The 23,726-nt window shown below is 44.7% G+C and overlaps 1 protein-coding gene across 5 annotated transcripts in view; it reads right to left on the bottom strand.

Moving 5' to 3' along the window:
• Positions 1-22,504, bottom strand: part of LOC130273417 (sodium-dependent neutral amino acid transporter B(0)AT3-like) — a 589,425-nt gene extending 566,921 nt beyond the window's left edge. For all 5 annotated transcript variants that reach the window (XM_056520172.1, XM_056520170.1, XM_056520174.1 and 2 more), the window contains exon 1: positions 22,314-22,504. In XM_056520172.1, the coding sequence (XP_056376147.1) occupies positions 22,314-22,473 (160 nt within the window). In that variant the 5' untranslated portion in view covers positions 22,474-22,504. The remainder of the gene's footprint in view (positions 1-22,313) is intronic.
• Positions 22,505-23,726: the final 1,222 nt, after the last annotated feature.

Genomic DNA, 23,726 nt, shown 5'->3' on the forward strand with positions numbered 1-23,726 from the left:
TTGCCGCTTGTGTTACACCCCCAACCCCCCCTCCCTGCTCGAACTTCGATCAGTGGGCAGAACAGGGGAAATTAACTCTAACCCCTCCCGCCCCCTCCTGCCATTGGTGGTCCTACTGACCGACCAATAGCAGGGAATAGGAGGAGGTGGCAACACTGCGACCTCGCTCCTATCCTTTAGGATGGTCGGAGCTGTCTCTGACAGCTCCGATCATTCTTATTTTCCGGGCGATCGGGTCACCAGTGATCGGCTTGGCCCCGATCTCCGCAAATCGTCGGTCTGAATTGACCGGCGATTTGCAGCGATCGCCGACATGGAGGCGTCTCAGGACCCCCCTAGGCATTGCCATGGGATGCCAGCTGATAGATATCAGCCATCATCCAAGTCCGATCACCGCCCAGCGAGTGGCAGTATTCAGAAATGCGGAGGGCGTACAGGTACGCCCTCTGTCCTTAAGTACCGGGACGCGAGGGAGTATCCATACGCCCTCTGTCCCCAAAAGGTTAAAGAGGCACTGTGATTGTGAAAAACTTGGTATTTTACAGAACTAATCCTAAGATGCCTTTTTTCAATTTATATGTATTAAAAAAATGTAAATTTAAATACATTTTCCCCAAAAAATTTCAACAAAAAATAGCCGCCACTAGGGTTCGTCTGTCTTTATACAGACAGACTAGTCTGGATTTTGCAACATACTGGATACCGCCCGTAAAGCGTGTCGGTATCCAGTATAGGAGATAGCCACTAGTAATGGGCGGCATTGGACATATTCGAATTTGCGATATTTCGCAAATATATAGACGAATATTCGTCCTATATTCTCGAATTTAGCATATTCGTTATATTCGCATATTTGAGGAAGAAAACAGTGAGGGGTGGGCAACTTTACTATTAGTTACTAGGGATGTTGTTGATAACCTCTGACAAGTATATTTGCATCATTCTAATTGGACCACAAGTTAAAAGAAGGAATATGCTAATATGAGAAAAAAAGCGAATATTCTTAATTTTGAATATATACCCAATATTTGCAAATTCACGTATTTGCGATTTTCGCAGTGACAATTCGAACTGTGAATATTCGCGCCCAACACTAATAGCCACTGAACTGGGTGCTGTGTAGGCGGGGACACGTACTGCCTGTGCGAGCGCAGCAAGCCTGCACACAGTCAATGCAGCTGTGATCTGCTACAGCGGAGTAAGCAGAATGTCCCGGTCCCATGGAGCACAGGGGAGCAGCGGAGCAACGCTTGACAGCGGACAGGTATCGGAGTGTGTGTGTGTGTGTGTGTGTGTGTGTGTGGGGGGGGGGGGTGATGGCAGGGGGGCGGTGGTGGTGGGAGACTGTTTCTATGTGGTTGGAGCAGCATCAATGAGCATCACCTGAACCTGAAGCCACAATAGCAGGGGAGGGAGGAAGCCTGGGCCATATACAGCTTTGTTTCCCAACTACAACTCCCAACATGCTCTTGGCTATCTGGGCATGCTGGGAGTTGTAGTCTCTGGCCATATTATATTCTGCAGGGCAGAAGTGGTCTGCAAATTTTGCCTCTGCTGCTGTTGCAAAACTACTACTCCCAGGATGCCCTGACATTGTGGACATGTTTGGAATTGTAGTTTTGCTAATGCTACGGGAGATGTAACCATCTGCCTGCTCACATCTTCCCTAGCATTAGCAAAACTATAACTCCCAGCATGCCCTGACATTGAGGACATGCTGGGAGTTGTAGCTTTGCTAATGCTAGAGGACATGTGAGCGGAATTCAAGCAAGTAAGCAACAATAAAATTGTAATAAAAGAAATAAAAATAAAAGGTGCTAGACACATAAAAAATGTACATGTCAGGAGTAGGTACTGAGTAACATATCACTTTTTATTTTTTGTACTATGACAGGAACGCTTTAAAGGGCTACTATGCTGGAAAACATTTTTTATTTTTTATTTTTAAATCAACTGGTGCCAGAAAGTTAAACAGATTTGTAAATTACTTCTATTAAAAAATCTTAATCCTCTCAGTACTTATCTGCTACTGTATACTACAGAGGAAGTTGTATTTCTTTCTGGAATTATTTTCAGCCTGACCAGAGTGCTCTCTGCTGACACTTGTGTTTAGGAACTGTCCAGAGTTGGAGCAAATCCCCATAGCAAACCTCTCCTGCTCTGGACAGTTCCTGACATAGATGGAGGTGTCAGCAGAGAGCACTTGTGGTCAGAAAGAAAGGAAATTCAAAAATAAAATAACTTCCTGTGGAACATACAGCAGCTGATAAGTACTGGAAGGATTAAGATTTTTAAATAGAAGTAATTTACATAACTATTTTTTTTCTGGTGCCAGTTGATTTAAAAGAAAATGTTTTCTGGCAGAGTACCACTTTAACCCGTTAAGGACACAGGGCGTACAGGTACGCCCTGAGGTCCTGGTACTTAATGGAAAACTGTCACATGTTTGCTCCCACACTATCCACAGGTAACATAGTAACATATTTCATAAGTCCTTCTGCTTCAACCTATATCCCTAATGAGTCCCTACTGAGTTGATCCAGAGGAAGGCAAAAAAAAAACTCATACTAGAGGTAAAAATTCCTTCCCGACTCCAAATATGGCAGTCAAAATAAATCTCTGGATCAACATGCTGTCTCTAAATATCTAGTATACATGACGATTGTCGTGGAAATATTTTCTGGTTTGTCACATTGCCTTCATGGTGAGCGTAATGTTGTGCAGTGTGGTTTGTTGTTATTGGCTATTGGCACAGCTGCAGATGTGTTTGTGATCGGTGACATACAAGCCTCAGTGCATAGGCGTGCGCACGGGGTGTGCCGGGTGTGCACAGGCACACCCTAATCACTGCAGCCGCGGCCCGCTGCTGCAGGACTTTTTATTATTTTTTTTTCCCTCACTACTAAACCCCAGCCCCACCAGACATCCCTGACATCACCAGCCGGAGGACGGGGGATAGATTGGCCAGAGCCGCAAATTTAAAAAAAAATGCATTTTTAAACATCCGGTGTGCCCTGAAAGACTTTCAGGGCACACCGGATGTTTAAAAATGCATTTTTTTTTTATTTGCGGCTCAGGCCGCTCTATCCCCCGTCCTCCGGCCGCTCTATCCCCTTACTCCGGGCCGCTCTATCCCCTTCCTCCGGCCGCTCTATCCCCTTCCTCCGGGCCGCTCTATCCCCCGTCCTCCGGCCGCTCTATCCCCCCTTCCTCTGGGCCGCTCTTTTCCCCTTCCTCCGGGCCGCTCCTCCCCCTTCCCCAGCCGCGCACACTGCTGCGCTAACTGCAGACGCAGGGGCCGCCCGGCAGCTGCGCACGTCTGCTTACACCTCCTGGGATGATCCTGGCCGCAACTCCTGGCACCGAGTATCCATTCCTCGGCATGAGGAAGAAGTGGGTGATGGTGCAAAATGTGCAGCAGATGGGATTGGACGCGCCCGGCCTCTGACCCCAACATGGCTGCCGCAGGTAAGAAAAGTGCACAGACCGAGCACGGGAGGAGGGTGGGATGTATGTATTATGTATGTATGATGTGTGTATGTATGATGTATTTATGTATGATGTGTGTATATATAATTGATTTGTGTATGTATTATGTATGGTGTGCATATGTATGTATTATGTATGTATTATATATGTATGATGTTTGTATTTATGCATTATGTATGTATAATATATATACACACACATACATATATATATATATATATATATAATGCATAAATACAAACATCATACATATATAATACATACATAATACATACATATGCACACCATACATAATACATACACAAATCCATTATATATACACACATCATACATAAATACATCATACATACATGCATCATACATACAGAACATACAGTACATACATACCATATGTATGTTATGTATGTATGATGTATTTATGTATGATGTCTATGTATATATAATGGATTTGTGTATGTATTATGTATGGTGTGCATATGTATGTATGATGTATGCATGTATTATATATGTATGATGTTTGTATGCATATAGTATGTATTTATGCATTATGTATGTATGTGTGTGTATATATATATAGATGTGTGTGTGTAGGTTATGCATGTATGATGTGTGCATGTATGTATGACGTATGTATATATGTATTATGAATCAGAACAAAAGAAAAAAGAAAGTTGCCTCCATCTCTTCCAAGGATAACGGTGCATGTAGTATTAAACCATCAAACCTTTAATCTGTATACATTAAAAATAGAAAAAGGTGACATCATAAAAGAGAAGCGAACCTCCAGTGCGTTTTGGGCTACATATAGCCATGATTAAGAGCGACATTTTGCTCAAAACATGTTGGCGTTTCACTTCTCTTTAATGATTGATGTCACCTTTTTCTATTTTTAATGTATACAGATTAAAGGTTTGATGTTTTAATACTACAAGCACCTTGAAAGAGGCAACTTTCTTTTTTCCTTTGTTCTGATACACGGGACACGGCCTGTTCTCTGCAGTCCGTGCTCTTCTACCAGCACAAATACTAAAAACGACTACAGCACCGACCCGGTAGCTGAAATAAACATTTTTTTTATTTTCTTTATGTATTATGTATTTTATATTATGTATGTATTATGTACGCAATCCCCCACACAGCACTCATAGCACCCCTCAAACACACAGCACCCCTCAAACACACACACACAGCACCCCCCCCCCCCACACTCACACACACACACACACATAGCACCCCCAGTGCAACATAATGGGAGTTGTAGTTTTGGTCACCATATATTGTATCAGGGCATGCTGGGAATTGTAGTTGGTAACTGCAAATCCCAGCATTGCATTCCTTGAAGGAATGCAATGCTGGGAGGTGCAGTTACCAACTACAAATCCCAGCATGCCCTGATACAATCTATGATGACCAAAACTACAACTCCACACATCTATATAGGAGTACAATTTAGATTATGGTGTAACATGCTGGGAGTCCTAGTTTTGGGTCAGCTGCAGACCCAAAACTACAACTTACATGCTGCTCCAAGCTTGCTGGGTGCCGCATCACTTTTTCAACCAATCTGGTGCAAAAAAAATGTCTATTTGCCAAGTAAAGAAAAACATGAATTTTACCATTCAGCTTACAATTTTTTTTTCAAATCCACATCAAATGCCTCCCTATAAACACCAGCAAACATACACACAAGTGGGAGGTCTAGTCAGGGCTGGTGCATGGATTTTTGACACTCTAGGCAAAACCTAATTTTGACAACCCTTTGGTTCCCCCATTGAACCCCTTGGCAAATATAAGATCAGGGGTAGAATTAGTCCCGTAAGCCTCATGGTAAATTCTAGACTTGTCCTCCTCCCTACAATTATAACTATACTGCACCTAATGTGGAGAACTATACTGCTCCTAATGTGGGGGAACTGTACTGCACCTAATGTGGGGGAACTATATTGCACCTAATGTGGGGGAACTATATTGCACCTAATGTGGGGGAACTGTACTGCACCTAATGTGGGGGAACTATATTGCACCTAATGTGGGGGAACTATATTGCACCTAATGTGGGGGACTATACTGCACCTAATGTGGGGGAACTATACTACACCTAATGTGGGGGAACTGTACTGCACCTAATGTGGGGGAACTATATTGCACCTGTGGGGGAACTGTACTGCACCTAATATGGAGGAACTGTACTACTAACCTAATGTGGGGGAACTATACTGCCAACCTAATGTGGGGGAACTATACTGCCAACCTAATGTGGGGGAACTGTACTACTAACCTAATGTGGGGGAACTATACTGCACCTAATGTGGGGGAACTATACTTCCAACCTAATGTGGGGGAACTGTACTACTAACCTAATGTGGGGGAACTATACTGCACCTAATGTGGGGGAACTATACTGCCAACCTAATGTGGGGGAAATATATTTCCATCCTAATGTGGGAGATTTATACTTCCAACCTAATGTGGGGGAACTATACTGCCAACCTAATGTGGGGGAACTATACTGCCAACCTAATGTGGGGGAACTATACAAAAATATAAAATTGTACTATTTTGATCCCTATAGCACTTTAATTTTTCTGTATATGGGGATGTGAGGGTCATTTTTAGCGCTGTGATTTGTAGTTTTTATCGGTACCATTTTTATTTTTTTTTGCTTTTTAGATATTTTTTTATGGTATTTGAAGTGACTCATAGTGCTAATCTGATTAGTGCACTATTACGACTTTTGGGACCCCACTTCTGATTTTGCCCATAGCCATGTTAAGCCTAAAACCGGCCCTGGATACAATCCTCCTACACTATGCAAGCAAGAGTGTGTGTGTGTATATGTATGTGTGTGTATATATATATATATATATATATATATATATACATACATACATAAACACACACACACACGCATGCGTGGAGTGAGTTTGTGCTTTAGGGTGCACACCCTAATGCAATAGGCTGCGCACGCCTATGCCTCAGTGCACAATGTTGTAGCCTGGATCACCATATTGTAACTTGTCTGTGTCCACTGTGGAAGTGCCTTTGATACAGTGGCTGTAGGTGTGACACTTGATACTGTATATGTGGGAGTGGCTACTGTAACCCCTCCCTCTTTGTTGTATAAATAAATAAACTGAACACTGACCTCCCCCAGGGATTTCTTTCTATGCTGGAGGAGAAGTCAGTTGCTGGACCACTGACTCTGTCTGTCTGTGTTTTTCCAACTATTGTGAATTCGCTATCCTGGCAGACACCACTGAGCCCGAATGATTACAAGTCTGGATATTCTACAACACCATCAATGTTATTATTCTCCAAAAATGCATCCAGACCCCTTTTTAACTCTTTTTACAGAGTTCACCATGACCACCTCCTCCAGGAGAGAATTCCACAGTCTCACTGCTCTTACAGTAAAGAACCCCCATCTCTGCTGGTGTAGAAACCTTCTTTCTTCTAGACGTAGAGGATGCCCCCTTGTTATAGATATAGCCCTGGCTATAAATAGATCATGGGAGAGATCTTTGTACTGTCCCCTGATATATTTATACATAGTTATGAGGTCTCCCCTAAGCCTTCTTTTTTCTAAACTAAATAACCCTAATTCTGATAATCTTTCTGGGTACTGTAGTCCTCCCATTCCCTGTATTACTCTGGTTGCCCGTCTTTGAACCCTCACCAGCTCCACTATATCTTTCTTGTACACTGGTGCCCAGTACTGTACACAGTATGTGTGGTCTGACTAGTGATTTGTACAGCGGTATAATTATTTCCTTGTCGTGGGCATCTATGCCCCTATTGATGCACCCCATGATTTTATTTTCCTTGGCATCAGCTGGCAGACACTGGTCACTACAGCTAAGTTTACTATTAACTAAGACCCCTAAGTTCTTTTCCATGTCAGTCGTCCCAAGTGTTCTCCCATTTAACCCCTTAAGGACCAGGCCATTTTTCACTGTAGGACCAGAGCGTTTTTTGCACATCTGACCACTTTCACTTTAAGCATTAATAACTCTGGGATGCTTTTACCTTTCATTCTGATTCCAATATAGTTTTTTCGTGACATATTCTACTTTATGTTATTGGTAAAATTTTGTCGATACTTGCATCATTTCTTGGTGAAAAATTCCAAAATTTGAAAAAATCGAAAATTTTGCATTTTCTAACTTTGAAGCTCTTTGCTTGTAAGGAAAATAGACATTCCAAATAAATTATATATTGATTCACAAATACAATATGTCTACTTTATGTTTGCATCATAAGGTTGCCATGTTTTTACTTTCGGAAGACATCAGAGAGCTTCAAAGTTCAGCAGCAATTTTCCAATTTTTCACAAAATTTCCAAAATCTGAATTTTTCATGGACCAGTTCAGGTTTGAAGTGGATTTGAAGGGCTTTCTTATTAGAAATACCCCACAAATGACCCCTTTATAAAAACTGCACCCCTCAAAGTATTCAAAATGACATTCAGTAAGTGTGTTTCACAGGAATAGCAGCAAAGTGAAGGAGAAAATTCAAAATCTTCATTTTTTACACTCGCATGTTCTTGTAGACCCAGTTTTAGAATTTTTACAAGGGGTAAAAGGAGAAAAATCCTCTCAAAATTTGTAACCCAATTTCTCTCGAGTAAGGAAATACCTCATATGTGTATGTCAAGTGTTCGGCGAGCGCAGTAGAGGGCTCAGAAGGGAAGGAGCGACAGTGGAATTTTAGAGAGTGAGTTTTTCTGAAATGGTTTTTGGGTGGCATGTCACATTTAGGAAGCCCCTATGGTGCCAGAACAGCAGACAATTCCCCACATGGCATACCATTTTGGAAACTACACCCCTCAATGCATGTAACAAGGGGTCCAGTGAGCCTTAATACCCCACAGGTGTTTGACGACTTTTCGTTAAAGTCGGATGTGTAAATGAAAAAAAAAATTTTTCACTAAAGTGCATTTTTCCCCCCCAAATTCACTATTTATATAAAGGGTAATGGGAGAAAATGCCCCCCAAAATTTGTAACCCCGTCTCTTCTGAGTATGGAAATACCCCATGTTAGGACATAAAATTCTCTGCGGGCGAACTACAATGCTCAGAAGAGAAGGAGTCACATTTGGCTTTTGGAAAGCAAATTTTGCGGAAATGTTTTTTTGGGGGCATGTCGCATTTAGGAAGCCCCTATGGTGCCAGAACAGCAAAAATACCCACATGGCATACTATTTTGGAAACTAAACCCTTCAAGGAACGTAACAAGGGGTACAGTGAGCCTTAACACCTCACAGGTATTTCATGACTTTTTGTTAAAGTTGGATGTGTAAATGAAAAAAACATTTTTTTCACAGTTTTCCCCCCAAATTTTACATTTTTACAAGGGGTAATAGAAGAAATTGGGTAACAAATTTTGGTGGTAATTTTCTCCTGAGTATGGAAATACCCCATATGTGGACGTCAAGTGCCCTGTGGTCGAACTACAATTCTCAGAAGAGGAGGAGCGCCATTGAGCTTTTGAAGAGTGAATTTGTTTCGAATGGAAGTCAGGGGCCATGTGCGTTTACAAAGCCCCCCGTGGTGCCAGAACAGTGGACCCCCCCCCCACATGTGACCCCATTTTGGAAACTATACCCCTCACAGAATTTAATAAGGGGTGCAGTGAGCATTTACACCCCACTGGCATTTGACAGATCTTTGGAACAGTGGGCTGAGCAAATGAAAAATTACATTTTTAATTTTCATGGACCACTGTTCCAAAAATCTGTCAGACACATGTGGGGGGTAAATGCTCACTGTACTCCTTATTACATTATGTGAGGGGTGTAGTTTCCAAAATGGGGTCACATGTTGGGGGGTCCATTGTTCTGGCACTATGGGGGCTTTGTAAACACACGTGGCCTTCAATTCCGGACACATTTTTTCTTCAAAATCCAAATGGCGCTCCCTCTCTTCTGAGCATTGTAGTTTGCCCGCCAAGCCCTTTACATTCACATATGGGGTATTTTCTTACGTAGAAGAAATGGGGTTACAAATTATAATTTTTCTTTCCTATTTTCCCTTGTGAAAATGAAAAATTTAGGGTAACACCAGCATTTTTGTGAAAATTTTTTTTTTTTTCATTTTCCCATCCAACTTTAACGAAAATTTGTCAAAGACCTGTGGGGTGTTAAGGCTCACTATACCCCTTGTTACATTCCATGAGGGGTGTAGTTTCCAAAATGGGGGCACATGTCGTTATTTATTTTTTAGCGTTTATGTCAGAACCGCTGAAAATTAGCCACCCCTGTGCAAATCACCAATTTAGGCCTCAAATGTACATAGTGCGCTCTCACTCCTGAGCCTTGTTATGCGTCCGCAGATCATTTTACACCCACATATGGGGTATTTCTGTACTCAGGAGAAATTGCGTTACAAATTTTGGGGGTCTTTTTTTCCTTTTACCTCTTGTGAAAATAAAAAGTAAAGGGCAACACCAGCAAGTTAGAGTAAAAAATTTTTTTTTTAACACTAACAGGCTGGTGTAGACCCCAACTTTTCATTTTCATAAGGGGTAAAAGGAGAAAAAGCCCCCCAAAATGTGTAGTGTAATTTCTCCTGAATATGGAGATACCCCATATGTGGCCCTAAACTGTTTCCTTGAAATACGAGAGGGCTCTAAAGTGAGAGAGCGCCATGCGTATTTGAGGACTAAATTAGGGATTGCATAGGGGTGGACATAGGGGTATTCTACGCCAGTTATTCCCAAACAGGGAGCCTCCAGCTGTTGCTAAACTCCCAGCATGCCTGGGCAATCAGTGGCTGTCCAGAAATGCTGGGAGTTGTTGTTTTGCAACAGCTGGAGGCTACGTTTTGGAAACACTGCCGTACAATACATTTTTAATTTTTATTGGCGGGGGGGGGGGGGGGGGAGACAGTGTATCATGTAGTGTTAGGGTGTACATGTCGTGTTTTACCCTTTATTTTGTGTTAGTGTAGTGTAGTGCAGTGTACTGTAGTGTTTTTAGGGTACATTCACACTGGCGGAGGTTTACAGTGAGTTTCCTGCTAGGAGTTTGCGCTACGGCGAAAAGTTTGCCGCAGCTCATACTTTTAGCAGAAAACGTACTTTAAGCCTGCCCGTGTGAATGTATCCTGTACCTCCAGCTGTTTCAAAACTACAACTCCCAGCATGTACTCAACAACAAAAAACGTGGTCTCAAATGGCTGGACGTGCTCAACCCCAAATGCAGTTGTGCATTTATACTGGTGGAGCAGATCCTGCCCTTGTAGTCCTTTGCTAGGGACGATCCCCAGCATAAAAATGCATGCAATGGAGGATGCCTGCAGTGGATTACAAGTGCCACAATAGAATCCTACACCAGATAAACGGTGTGGATGTGTAACAATTAGAATAATACAATACAGAAATTTAGGTGCACTACTTTGGTAGATGTATACAATGACATTGGCTATCCCTCAACACTGATGTTAAAATTGAGACATTCGCCAGTATATCCTTATATGAAGGACACACCAGAGCCCGCATACCAACGCTAAGGTTTCTCAAATTGCACGGGACCTAACGCTAACCTACTTGTGCGTGTTATGCAAAAACCAGGGGCCAGTGGGCAATTACAGCAGCATTAGGCCGACATGCAGCCTGCTCCCAGTTGCCTCCAGTGTGACTAAGCACACATACAATGGGAGGAGGGAGAGACAGGCTACAAGCCCCACCCAAGTTGGCTGATATAGGTGCATGGCCTCACAGGTGCAACCTTAATGCTGCCTGGAAAAATGTTCAAGGCGCATTACATATGGAGTTTACACACCTTCAAGTATAAATTTTAAACAACAACAAAAGACGTGGTCTCAAATGGCTGGAGGTGCTCAACCCCAAATGCAGTTGTGCATTTATACTGGGGGAGCAGATACTGCCCTTGTAGTCGGTTGCTAGGGGAGATCCCCAGCATAAAAATGCATACAATGGAGGATGCCTGCAGTGGACTACAAGTGTCACAATAGAATCCTACACCAGATAAATGGTGTGGATGTGTAACAATTAGAATAATACAATACAGAAATTTAGGTGCACTACTGTGGTAGATGTATTCAATGACATTGGCTATCCCTCAACACTGATGTTAAAATTGAGACATTCGCCAGTATATCCTTATATGTACAACTCCCAGCATGTACTGACAGACCATGCAGGCTGGGAGTTGTAGTTTTGCAACAGCTGGAGGCACACTGGTGTGAAAACCTTCAGTTAGGTTCTGTTATCTAACTCAATATTTTCCAACCAGTGTGCCTCCAGCTGTTGCAAAACTACAACTCCCAGCATGTACTGATCACCGAAGGGCATTCTGGGAGATGTAGTTATGCAACAGCTGGAGGGATCGCAACTACAACTCCCAGCATGCTGGAATTTGCAGTTTTGCAACATCTGGAGAGCTACAGTATAGAGACCACTGCAAACTGTGGCCCTCCAGATGCTGCAAAACTACAAATCCCAGCATGCCCAGACAGCAAACAGTTGTGTGGGCATGCTAGGAGTTGTAGTTTTGCAAGATCTGGAGGGCTATAGTTCAGAGACTACCATATAGTGGTCTCAAACTGTAGCCCTCCAGCTGTTGCAAAACTACAAATCCCAGCATACCCAAACAGCTGTCTGGGCATACTGGGAGTTGTAGTTTTGCAACATCTGGAATGCTACAGTATAGAGACAACTATATAGTGTTCTCGGACTGCAGCCCTCCAGATGTTGCTAGGCAACTTACCGGCTTCCGTCGGATCCAGGGAGCCTGCTGCCAGTCATCGCCGCCCGCCGATCTCATAAAAGCTCGCCTCCTCAAAAAAGCTGGTCAGGTTAGTTTGACAGGACCGATCCCTCATAAAGCCATGCTGATATGGGGTCATTTATTTTTATCAATATACTCCAAAATAGCATCCCTTAGAAAACTCTCAAACAATTTACATACAACGGAAGTCAAACTAACAGGTCTGTAATTCCCGGGTTCACCTTTTGTCCCCTTTTTAAATATTGGCACCACATTTGCCATGCGCCAGTCCTGGGGAATCGTCCCTGTTACTATAGAGTCCCTGAATATTAAAAATAGAGGTCTGTCTATTACATTTTTTAATTCCTTTAGAACTCGGGGGTGAATGACATCTGGACCTGGTGATTTGTCTATGACGGCACTGTACTTCTTCCTGGGTTAGACAGGTGACCTGTACTTCGGAGTTTACCTGGCATTTCATTTTCCTTGGTGAATACACACTTTCCTTTATGACCATTTTGCTATTTATATAGTTAAAGAACATTTTGGGGTTAGTTTTACTCTTTGGCAATGAGTCTTTCTGTCTCAATTTTTGCGGCTTTTATCTTTATTTTACATATTTTAACTTTTTCTCTATAGCTTTTTAATACTTCTTCACTGCCATCCTGTTTTAGTAGTTTAAATGCTATTTTTTTTTTGTCATTTAATGCCTCCTTAACATTTTTATTCATCCATATTGGTTTTCTTTTATTTCGGACCCTTATATTCCCATAGGGTATATACATCTTACAGTGAGAATTTAAGATATTCCTAAAAGTCTCCCATTTATTGTCAATATTCATATTTTTGAGGACATTATCCCATTTTATATTGTTAAAGGGGTACTCCAGCGCTAAGACATCTGTCACGATTCGGCTAGCTGGTTGTGGATCCTCTGTGTCAGCGAGGGATTGGCGTGGACCATGCCGGTGGACCGGTTCTAAGATGCTACTGGTATTCACCACAGCCCGCCGCAAAGCGGGATGGTCTTGCTGCGGCGGTAGCAACCAGGTCGTATCCACTGGCAACGGCTCAACCTCGCTGACTGCTGAGAAGGCGTGGGACAGAAGGACTAGGCAGAGACAAGGTCAGACGTAGCAGAAGGTCGGGGCAGGCGGCAAGGTTCGTAGTCAATATGGATAACAGAAGATCTGGAAACACAGGCTTTGGACAACACTAAACGCTTTCACTGGCACAAGGCAACAAGATCCGGCAAGGGAGTGCAGGGGAAGTGAGGTATTATAGCCATGGAGCAGGTGGAAGATAATTAGGCTAATTGGGCCAGGCACCAATCATTGGTGCACTGGCCCTTTAAATCTTAGAGAGCTGGCGCGCGCGCCCTAAGGAGCGGAGCCGCGCGCGCCAGGACATGACAGCTGGGGACCGGGACAGGTAAGTGACTTGGGATGCGATTCGCGAGCGGGCGCGTCCCGCTATGCGAATCGCATCCCCGCCGGCAATGTCAGTGCAGCGCTCCCGGTCAGTGGGTCTGACCGGGGTGCTGCAGAGAGAGGAACGCCGTGAGCGCTCCGGGGAGGAGCAGGGACCCGGAGCGCTCGGCGTAACAGTACCCCCCCCTTAGGTCTCCCCCTTTTTTTGTCCGGCAATTGCTTCACCTGGGACGAGGACACTGGGAGCGATTGTAGGGTTTCCTCGAAGGCAGGCAGTACAGCAGGAGTGGGAATGGGGAGGGAGGGCAGAGGGTGAAGCTTGGCATGGGGCAGGGTGTCACCAGGACGGGGGCCATGAGGAGGCACGGCACGGTCCAGATAGGCCTTGGGGAGACCAGGTGTAGGAGGAGGCACTGAGGCTTGCCTGACGGGACTGGGAGGAGACGTGAGGCATCTCTTCCGGCAAACAGGACCCCAGCTCTTGATCTCCCCGGTGGTCCAATCAAGGGTGGGAGAATGATGCTGGAGCCATGGCAGACCGAGGAGGACTTCAGAGGTACAGTTGGGAAGGACGAACAATTCAATCTTTTCATGATGGGATCCAATGCACATTAAGAGGGGTTTTGTGCGGTAACGCACGGTGCAATCCAATTTAACTCCGTTGACCGAGGAAATGTAGAGCGGCTTGACGAGACGGGTCACCGGGATGCAGAACTTATTCACCAAAGAGTCCAGAATAAAATTTCCAGAGGCACCAGAGTCCAAGCAGGCCACGGCTGAGAGGGAGGAGTTGGCAGAAGGAGAAATCCGACTTCCTACCAAGAGACGCCACACCCACGTGAGCTGGGTGCGTGCGTGCGTTTCCCAGACGTGGAGGATGAATAGGGCAATCCACCAAGAAATGTTCGGTACTGGCGCAGTACAGACAAAGATTTTCTTCCCTACGGCGAGTCCTCTCTTCCTGGGTCAGGCAAGACCGATCCACTTGCATAGCCTCCTCGGCGGGAGGCACAGGCGTAGATTGCAAAGGATACTGTGGGAGAGGTGCCCAGAGATCAAGGTCTTTTTCCTGGCGGAGCTCCTGGTGTCTCTCAGAAAAACGCATGTCAATGCGGGTGGCCAAATGGATAAGTTCTTGCAGGTTGGCAGGAATCTCTCGTGCGGCCAGCACATCCTTGATGTTACTGGATAGGCCTTTTTTAAAGGTCGCGCAGAGAGCCTCGTTATTCCAAGATAATTCGGAAGCGAGAGTACGAAATTGGATGGCGTACTCGCCTACTGAAGAATTACCCTGGACCAGGTTCAGCAGGGCAGTCTCGGCAGAAGAAGCTTGGGCTGGTTCCTCGAAGACACTACGGACTTCAGCGAAGAAGGACTGGACTGTAGCTGTGGCAGGATCATTGCGGTCCCAGAGCGGTGTGGCCCAAGACAAAGCCTTTCCAGATAGAAGACTCACTACGAACGCCACCTTGGGCCGTTCTGTAGGAAATTGGTCCGATAACATCTCCATATGCAGGGAACATTGAGATAAGAAGCCACGGCAGAGTCGGGAGTCCCCATCAAATTTGTCCAGCAGGGACAAGCGGAGGCTGGGAGCGGCACTTGCTGCGGAGGAGGTGCAGGAGCTGGCGGAGGAGATGGTTGCTGCTGTAGCAGTGGCAGAAGTTGCTGTAACGTGGCGGTCAACTGCGACTGCTGCTGTCCTTGTTGGGCGATTTGCTGCGATTGCTGAGCGACCACCGTGGATAGGTCAGCGAGACTTGGCATCGGCACCTCAGCGGGATCCATGGCCGGATCTACTGTCACGATTCGGCTAGCTGGTTGTGGATCCTCTGTGTCAGCGAGGGATTGGCGTGGACCGTGCCGGTGGACCGGTTCTAAGATGCTACTGGTATTCACCACAGCCCGCCGCAAAGCGGGATGGTCTTGCTGCGGCGGTAGCAACCAGGTCGTATCCACTGGCAACGGCTCAACCTCGCTGACTGCTGAGAAGGCGTGGGACAGAAGGACTAGGCAGAGACAAGGTCAGACGTAGCAGAAGGTCGGGGCAGGCGGCAAGGTTCGTAGTCAATATGGATAGCAGAAGATCTGGAAACACAGGCTTTGGACAACACTAAACGCTTTCACTGGCACAAGGCAACAAGATCCGGCAAGGGGGTGCAGGGGAAGTGAGGTATTATAGCCAGGGAGCAGGTGGAAGCTAATTAGGCTAATTGGGCCAGGCACCAATCATTGGTGCACTGGCCCTTTAAATCTTAGAGAGCTGGCGCGCGCGCGCCCTAAGGAGCGGAGCCGCGCGCGCCAGGACATGACAGCCGGGGACCGGGACAGGTAAGTGACTTGGGATGCGATTCGCGAGCGGGCGCGTCCCGCTATGCGAATCGCATCCCCGCCGGCAATGTCAGTGCAGCGCTCCCGGTCAGCGGGTCTGACCGGGGCGCTGCAGAGAGAGGAACGCCGCGAGCGCTCCGGGGAGGAGCAGGGACCCGGAGCGCTCGGCGTAACAACATCGCTAGGATAAGATGCCTGATCACGGGGGTCCCGCCGCTGGGGACCCCCATGATCTTCCACGCCGCACCCCGTTAGTATCAGCTATCACGCCCCCTCCATAGGCTTGCATTGAGGGGGCGGAGCGTGATTTCACACGGGGCAGAGCCGTGACATCACTATGCTCTGTCCCCGTGATCACCAGTAATCAGACCCAGAGCGAGCACGCTCCGGGGGCTGATTCTAACGGGGTGCGGCGTGGAAGATCACGGGGGCGGGACCCCCGCGATCAGGCATCTTATCCCCTATGCTTTGGATAGGGGATAAGATGTCTTAGCGTCGAAGTACCCCTTTAAGGGCTTCTCAGAATTGATCGAACTGAGTTGATCGAACTTTGCCTTCCTAAAGTTCATTGTTTTTGTGGCCCTTCGAGAGATTATATAATGTATTATATTATGATCACTATTTCCTAGTTACATTAGTTACTCTATCAGGTCTGTTGGTTAATATTAAGTCTAGTAGGGCGCTCCATCTGGTCGGGCTCTGCACGATTTGGGACAGATAATTGTCTTTAGCTATAGTCAGAAACCGGTTTCCTTTATGAGATTCACAGGTCTCAGTCTCCCAGTTTATATCAGGATAGTTAAAGTCCCCCATTATTATCACCTCATTCTGATTTGCTACCTTGTTTATTTGCTTCAGTAATTGATCTTCTGCCTCTTCCATTATGTTTGGTGGCTTATAACAAACCTCTACCAGAATTTTTTTATTTTTATCTCCATATATTTCTACCCATAATGACTCCACATTATCGTTTCCCTCCTGTATATCCTCCCGCAGTGCAGCCTTCAGACTCGATTTCACATAAAGACAAACTCCTCCCCCTTTCCGTTTTGTCTGATACTTCCTGAATAGACTATATCCCTGTATGTTGACCGCCCAGTCACAGCTATAGTCCTACCAAGATTCTGTTATACCTACTATGTCATAATTTTCTTCAGACATCAACCACTCAAGTTCCTCTGTTTTCTTGGACAGACTTCTGGCATTAGTCATCATGCAATACAATGGTGTATGATTTTTCTTCCTATGAAGCCTATCCCTATTAACTATTCTAACCCCTCCCTCTGCCCCACCCCGAGGTATATTACTTAGTCCCCCCTCTCTATCTACACTATCTTCCCCCTCTACGTTGTAGGTTCCCTCCCCCCCCCCAGTCCCTAGTTTAAACACTTCTCCACCCTTCTAGCCATCTTCTCCCCAAACACAACTGCACCCTCTCCATTAAGGTGCAGCCCGTCCCTACGGTAGAGCCGGTATCCGACAGCAAAGTCGGCCCAGTTCTCCATGAACCCAAACCCCTCCTTCCTACACAGCTTCTGAGCCACTTGTTTACTTCCCTAATCTTCCGCTGCCTCTCTGGTGTGGCTCGTGGTACACATAATATTTCAGAAAATACTACCTTGAAGGTCCTTGCCTTAAGCTTGATGGATAGTGCAGGGGACGCTGATTCCTATGATCCCTACCTTGGCCGGATCCGCCCGGCCGTTCACCCGCAATCGTAGTTTTATTATATGGGGAAATCTGGCTGTAACTGGCACGGGCGGGGCTTCTGTAGCTTAACTGGCACTGACGTCAGCGCCGCCCGCTTATGAATATTCATCCCCCCTCCCTCCAGCTCTCCCTCTCTTCGCCGCTCCTAACTGGAGGGAGGGGGGATGAATATTCATAAGCGGGCGTAGCTGACGTCAGTGCCAGTTAAGCTACAGAAGCCACGACCATGCCAGTTACAGCCAGATTTCCACATATAATAAAACTACGATTGCGGACGAATAGGCGGGGGGATCCGGGAGCAAATATTTGACAGTTTTCCTTTAAGGACAAAGGGAGTACTTGTACACCTATGGAAATCATTCAGCAGGCATCCCGTGCAAACCCTGTGCAAATCAATTCAGATCAGAAATTTGTGTTGATTCCAGGTCAATCGGATCCCAGGTGTGAGGTGGCACTGGTGCCACCTCACGATCATCCTGAATCAGGAGGCCTGCTGTGGGGGTGTCCCTAATGGCACCTGCTCCACCCCCACTGCAGAGGGCGAGAGTGGGTGCCGGGAGTATGTACCTGAAGTGGGGGCCTCCGATCCCTGACATCGGCGGGATCGGGGCCCCCAGAGAGAAGACAGCGGTGGCGGCAAGCAGGATCCGGCGTTAAGGCCGTGCCTCCTGCTGTTGCTTAGCAACAACTCCCAACATGCACAAATGGACATGCTGGGAGTTATTGTTAAGCAACAGCAGAAGGCACAACTACAACTCCAAGCATGCCCTTTGGTAGTTTGTGCATGCTGGGGGTTGTAGTTATGCAACAGCTGGAGGCACATTTTTTTCTGTGAAAAAGTGTGCCTCAAACAATTGCATAACTACAATCCCCAGCATGCACAAACTACCAAAGGACATGCTGGGATTTGCAGTAGTGTGCATCCAGCTGTTGCATAACTACAAGTCCCAGCATGCCCTTCGGCTGTAAGGGCATGCTGAGAGTTGTAGTTTTGCAACAGCTGAAGACACACTGGTTGCGAAACACAGAGTTTGTTACCTAACTCAGTGTTTTGCAACCGGTGTGCCTCCAGCTGTTGCAAACTATAACTCCCAGCATGCACTGATAGACTGTACATGCTGGGAGTTGAAGTTTTGCAGCAGCTGGAGGCACACTGATTGTGAAACACTCAGTTAAGTAGAAAACTCTCAGTGTTTTGCAACCAGTGTGCCTCCAGCTGTTGCATAACTACAAACCCCAGCATGCACGGACAGCCAAAGGGCATGCTGGAAGTTGTAGTAGTATGTCTCCAGCTGTTGCAGAACTACCAGGATGCCCTTCAGCTGTCACTGCATGCTGAGTTGTAGTTTTTGCAACAGCTGAAGGCACACTGATTGCAAAACACAGAGTTTGTTACCTAACTCAGTGTTTCGTAACCAGTGTGTCTCCAGCTGTTGCAAACTACAACTCCCAGCATGCCCTTTGGCTGTCCGTACATGCTGGGAGTTGTACTTTTGCAACAGCTGGAGGCACACTGGTTGCGAAACTTTGAGTTAAATAACAAACTCGCAGGGTTTTGCAACCAGTGTGCCTCCAGCTCTTGCATAATTACAACCCCCAGCATGCACGGACATGCAAAGGGAATGCTGGGAGTTGTAGTTTTGCAACAGCTGGAGGTTTGCCCCCCCTCCCCCATGTGAATGTAAAGGGTACATTCACACGGGCGGGGGTTAACAGTGAGGTTCTCTCTGCAGGTTTGAGATGCAGCAAATTTTCCGCTGTTGCTCAAGCTCCCAGTGGGAAACTTGCTGTGAACCCCCACCCGTGTGAATGTACCCTACTACACTACACTACACAAAATAAAGAGTAAAACACTACATATACACATACCCCTACACATTTACCCCCCTCCCCCCCTCCCCAATAAAAATGAGAAACGTCTGGTACGGCATGGTTTCTAAAATGGAGCCTCCAGCTGTTCCAAAACAACAACTCCCAGTGTTGCCGGACAGCCATTGACTGTCCAGGCATGCTGGGAGTTTTGCAACAGCTGGAGTCACCCTGTTTGGGAAACACTGCCGTAGGGTAATTTTGGTGAAGGAGGCAAGTGTGATTCTTGCATCCGGGTCCATTCCTATGCAAATGCGTAATTTTGGCCTCAAATGTGATTTGCACAGGGGTGGCTGATCGTTACAGTGGTTCTGACATAAGCGCAACAAGAAAAATACCCACATGTGACCCATTTTGGAAACTACACCTCTCACGGAACAAAACAAGGGGTATAGTGAGCCTTAACACCCCACAGGTGTTTGAAGAATTTTTGTTAAAGTTGGACGTGAAAATGAACAATTTGCATTTATTTCACTAAAATGCTGGTGTTAACCCAAATCTTTCATTTTCACAAGGGGTAATAGGAAAAAAGCCCCCCAAAATTTGTAACCCCATTTTTTCTGAGTATGGAAATGCCCCATGTGTGGATCTAAAGTGCTCTGCAGGCGAACTACAATGCTCTGAAGAGAAGGAGTGCCATAGGGCTTTTATAAAGAGAATGTGTCTGTAATTGAAGGCCATGTGTGTTTACAAAGCCCCCGTGGGGCCAGAACAGTGGAAGCCCCCCATATGTGACCCCATTTTGGAAGCTACACCCCTCAAGGAATGTAATAAGGGGTACAGTAAGTATTTAAGCCCCACAGGTGTCTGACAGATTTTTTTGGAACAGTGGTCCGTGAAAATCAAAAATTAAATTTTTCATTTTCAGAGCCCTCTGTTCCAAAGATCTGTCAAATGCCAGTGGGGTGTAAATGCTCACTGCACCCCTTATTCAATTCTGTGAGGGGTGTAGTTTCCAAAATGGTGTCACATGTGGAGGATTCTGCTGTTCTGGCATCATGGAGGGTTTGTAAATGCACATGGCTCCCGACTTCAATTTCAGCAAAATTCTCTCTCCAAAAGTCCAATGGCGCTCCTTCTGTTCTGAGACCTGTAGTGCACCAGCAGAGCACTTAACGTCCACATATAGGGCATTTTCTTAATCAGGAAAAATTGGGCTTCAAATTTTGGGGTTCATTTTCTCTTTCTCTTACATTACCCCTTGTGAAAAAAAATGTGGGTTAACACCATCATTTTAGTGTTAAAAATCAAATTTTCCCTTTTCACGTCCAACTTCAAGGCAAAGTCGTCACCTGTGAGGTGTTAGGGCTCACTATACCCCTTGTTACGTTCCTCGAGGGGTGTAGTTTCCAAAATAGTATGCCATGTGGATTTTTTTTGTTGTTCTGGCACCCTGGGGACTTGCTAAATGCAACACGCCCCCCCAAAAACCATTTCAGCAAAATTCTCTTTCAAAAAGCCAAATTTTGCTCCTTCTCTTCTAAGCACTGTAGTGCGCCAGCAGAGCACTTAACGTCCACATATGGGGCATTTTCTTAATCGGGAGAAATCGAGCTTCAAATTTTGCAGTCCATTTTCACCTATTACCCATTGTGAAAAAGAAAATTTGAGGTAACACCATCATTTTAGTGTTAAAAATCTAATTCTCCATTTTCACGTCCAACTTCAAGGCAAAGTCTGCAAACACCTGTGAGGTGTTAAGGCTCACTATACCCCTTGTTACATTCCTTGAGGGGGGTGTAGTTTCCAAAATTGTATGCCATGTGGGGGTTATTTTGCTGTTATGGCAACATGAGGGCTTCCTAAATGCAACATGGCCATGACAGCAAAATTCATTTTCGAAAATCCACAGTTTCTCTTTCTCTCTTGAGCCATGTTGTGAGCCCACAGAGCACTTTATATCAACATATGAGGTATTTCCGTACTCGAGAGAAATTGGGCTACAAATTTTGGGGAGCTTTTTCTCCTTAAACCACTTTTAAAAATGAAAAGAATGGGGCTACAAGAACATGTTAGTGTAAAAAATGCAGATTTAGATTTTTCTCCTCCACTTTGCTGCTATTCTCGTGAAACACCTAAAGGGTTAAACTTTCTGAATGTCATTTTGAATACTTTGAGGGGTGTGGTTTCTATAATGGGGACATTTATGGGGTATTTCTCACAGAAAAGCCTTTCAAATCTACTTCAAACCTAACTAATCCCTGAAAAATTCAGATTATGAAATTTTTGTAAAAATTTAGTAAATTGCTGCTATACTTTGAAGTCCTCTAATGTCTTCAAAAAGTAAAAACATGTCAACTTTATGATACCAACATAAAGTAGACATATTGCATTTGTGAATCAATAGAACATTTATTTGGAATATCCATTTTCCTTACAAGCAGAGAGTTTCAAAGTTATAAAAATTCAAAAATTTAAAATTTTTTATGAAATTTTGGTATTTTTCGCCAACAAAGGATGCAAGTAACGATGAAAATTTACCACTATGTTGAAGTAGAATATGTCACGAAAAAACATTATCGGAATCAGAATAAACAGTAAAAGCATCCCAGAGTTATTAACACATAAAGTGACAGTGGTCAGAATTGCAAAAAAGGGGTGAGTCCTTAAGGTGAAAACCCTAAGGGGTTAATATATATTGTATGCAAAAAAGAAAATGGTTGTAAATAAGTATGTTAACAAAGTATGTTAACAAAACAAAACAAAGGTGCAGCTTAATATGATATGAATATATGTTTATTGTATGAAGCACTTACCTCCTCCATAGGTCTGACATAAATAGGGAAATCTCCATACATTTCCCAAACCCACTGCAAATCCAATACATGTCAACAAGTACTGGACTTTATTGTCCCATTTTGGTCTTTCCTGTGTTTTTGCATTATTTGAAAGCTCAGTACTACCCATGGTTTTCATGAGAAAATATTTCTTGTATCTGACAGGCCTGTGGAAATGTGCTGAAGTCTTTTATAACTTAGACCAACATTAATATGTACCCAATCTAAGTAGGCTTAAAATAACAAATGGTTTAAAGAAATTATTTCCTGAATGAAAATGAGTCTTTTTTTTACCATTAGCCAAAAGAAATAGATACACAGGTAGGTTAATTTGTAACTAATATTAAAGGATTTCCTGTGTTTAAGTGTCTTGACTAAGTGTTATGCCAGCCGCAGAAAGGTTTCAAAATGAGCCAGGGTGCTAAAAAAACAAACAAACAAAAAAGAGACTGTTAATCTGTCCCAATGCTATGCCTCAGCAGTTCTAGCTGTTCTTGGGCCCCAACAATCTATGCTGGTTCCTGTGATGGACTATCCTCATGAAAACTGCCTGCTTAGCCAGTCAGTAATTCATCATTTGCGCCAATCGATTCTTTGGCGCAATTTTGCGCCTTTAGGTTTTTTTTTTGCCGCAATTCACCGGCAAGAAATTTTGCACATGGAAAACACACATAGCAATGTCAGAAAATGTAAAGGCGTCAAAATACATTAAATACATTTTTTGTGAAAACACAAAATATATAAAAAAAATTTTTTTTGTGAAAGCAGCGACGTCTCTGGGGCTGCACAATACTATCCTGCGACATAGTTGTCTCTGAGGGACCTTCACCCTCCGTTGAGCCAGCATTGGACATGGCCACACAGGTTCAGGAAAGTTAAGCACTAAAGTAACCCAAAAAAAAAATAAATAAACTACTCAAGTTGAAAATAAAATCCATTTCACATGGTGGCTATAAACCCCACAAAAGAAAATAACTCATGTCACTTGCTGATATACTGGAGGAGGGACTCCGAAATGGCTGCTCTACAGGGTAAAAAGAAACTTTCAACAGGCAAAATTGATAAATACCCCCCTATGTGCTTGTGAGGGCTCTACAGGGGTTAATTGTTTGAAAGATTTGCTGCACCAAGGTGGATTGCTAGATGTCATATATCTTAACTTTTCCAAAGCATTTGATCCTATGTCACATAAAAAGGCTGGTACATAAAATCATAATGGGGAAAATTGGGCTAAGGGAAAATGTATGTGTGTAAATGGGTAAGTAACTAGCTTTGTGACAGGAAACACATGGTGGCTATTAATGGTACATATTCTAGGGGACTGTTGCGAGTGGGGTACCACAAGGTTCAGTTTTGGGTCCTATTCTCTTTAACATATTTATTAATGATCTA

Source organism: Hyla sarda, chromosome 5, assembly GCF_029499605.1.
Source record: "Hyla sarda isolate aHylSar1 chromosome 5, aHylSar1.hap1, whole genome shotgun sequence".
Lineage (NCBI taxonomy): Eukaryota > Metazoa > Chordata > Amphibia > Anura > Hylidae > Hyla > Hyla sarda.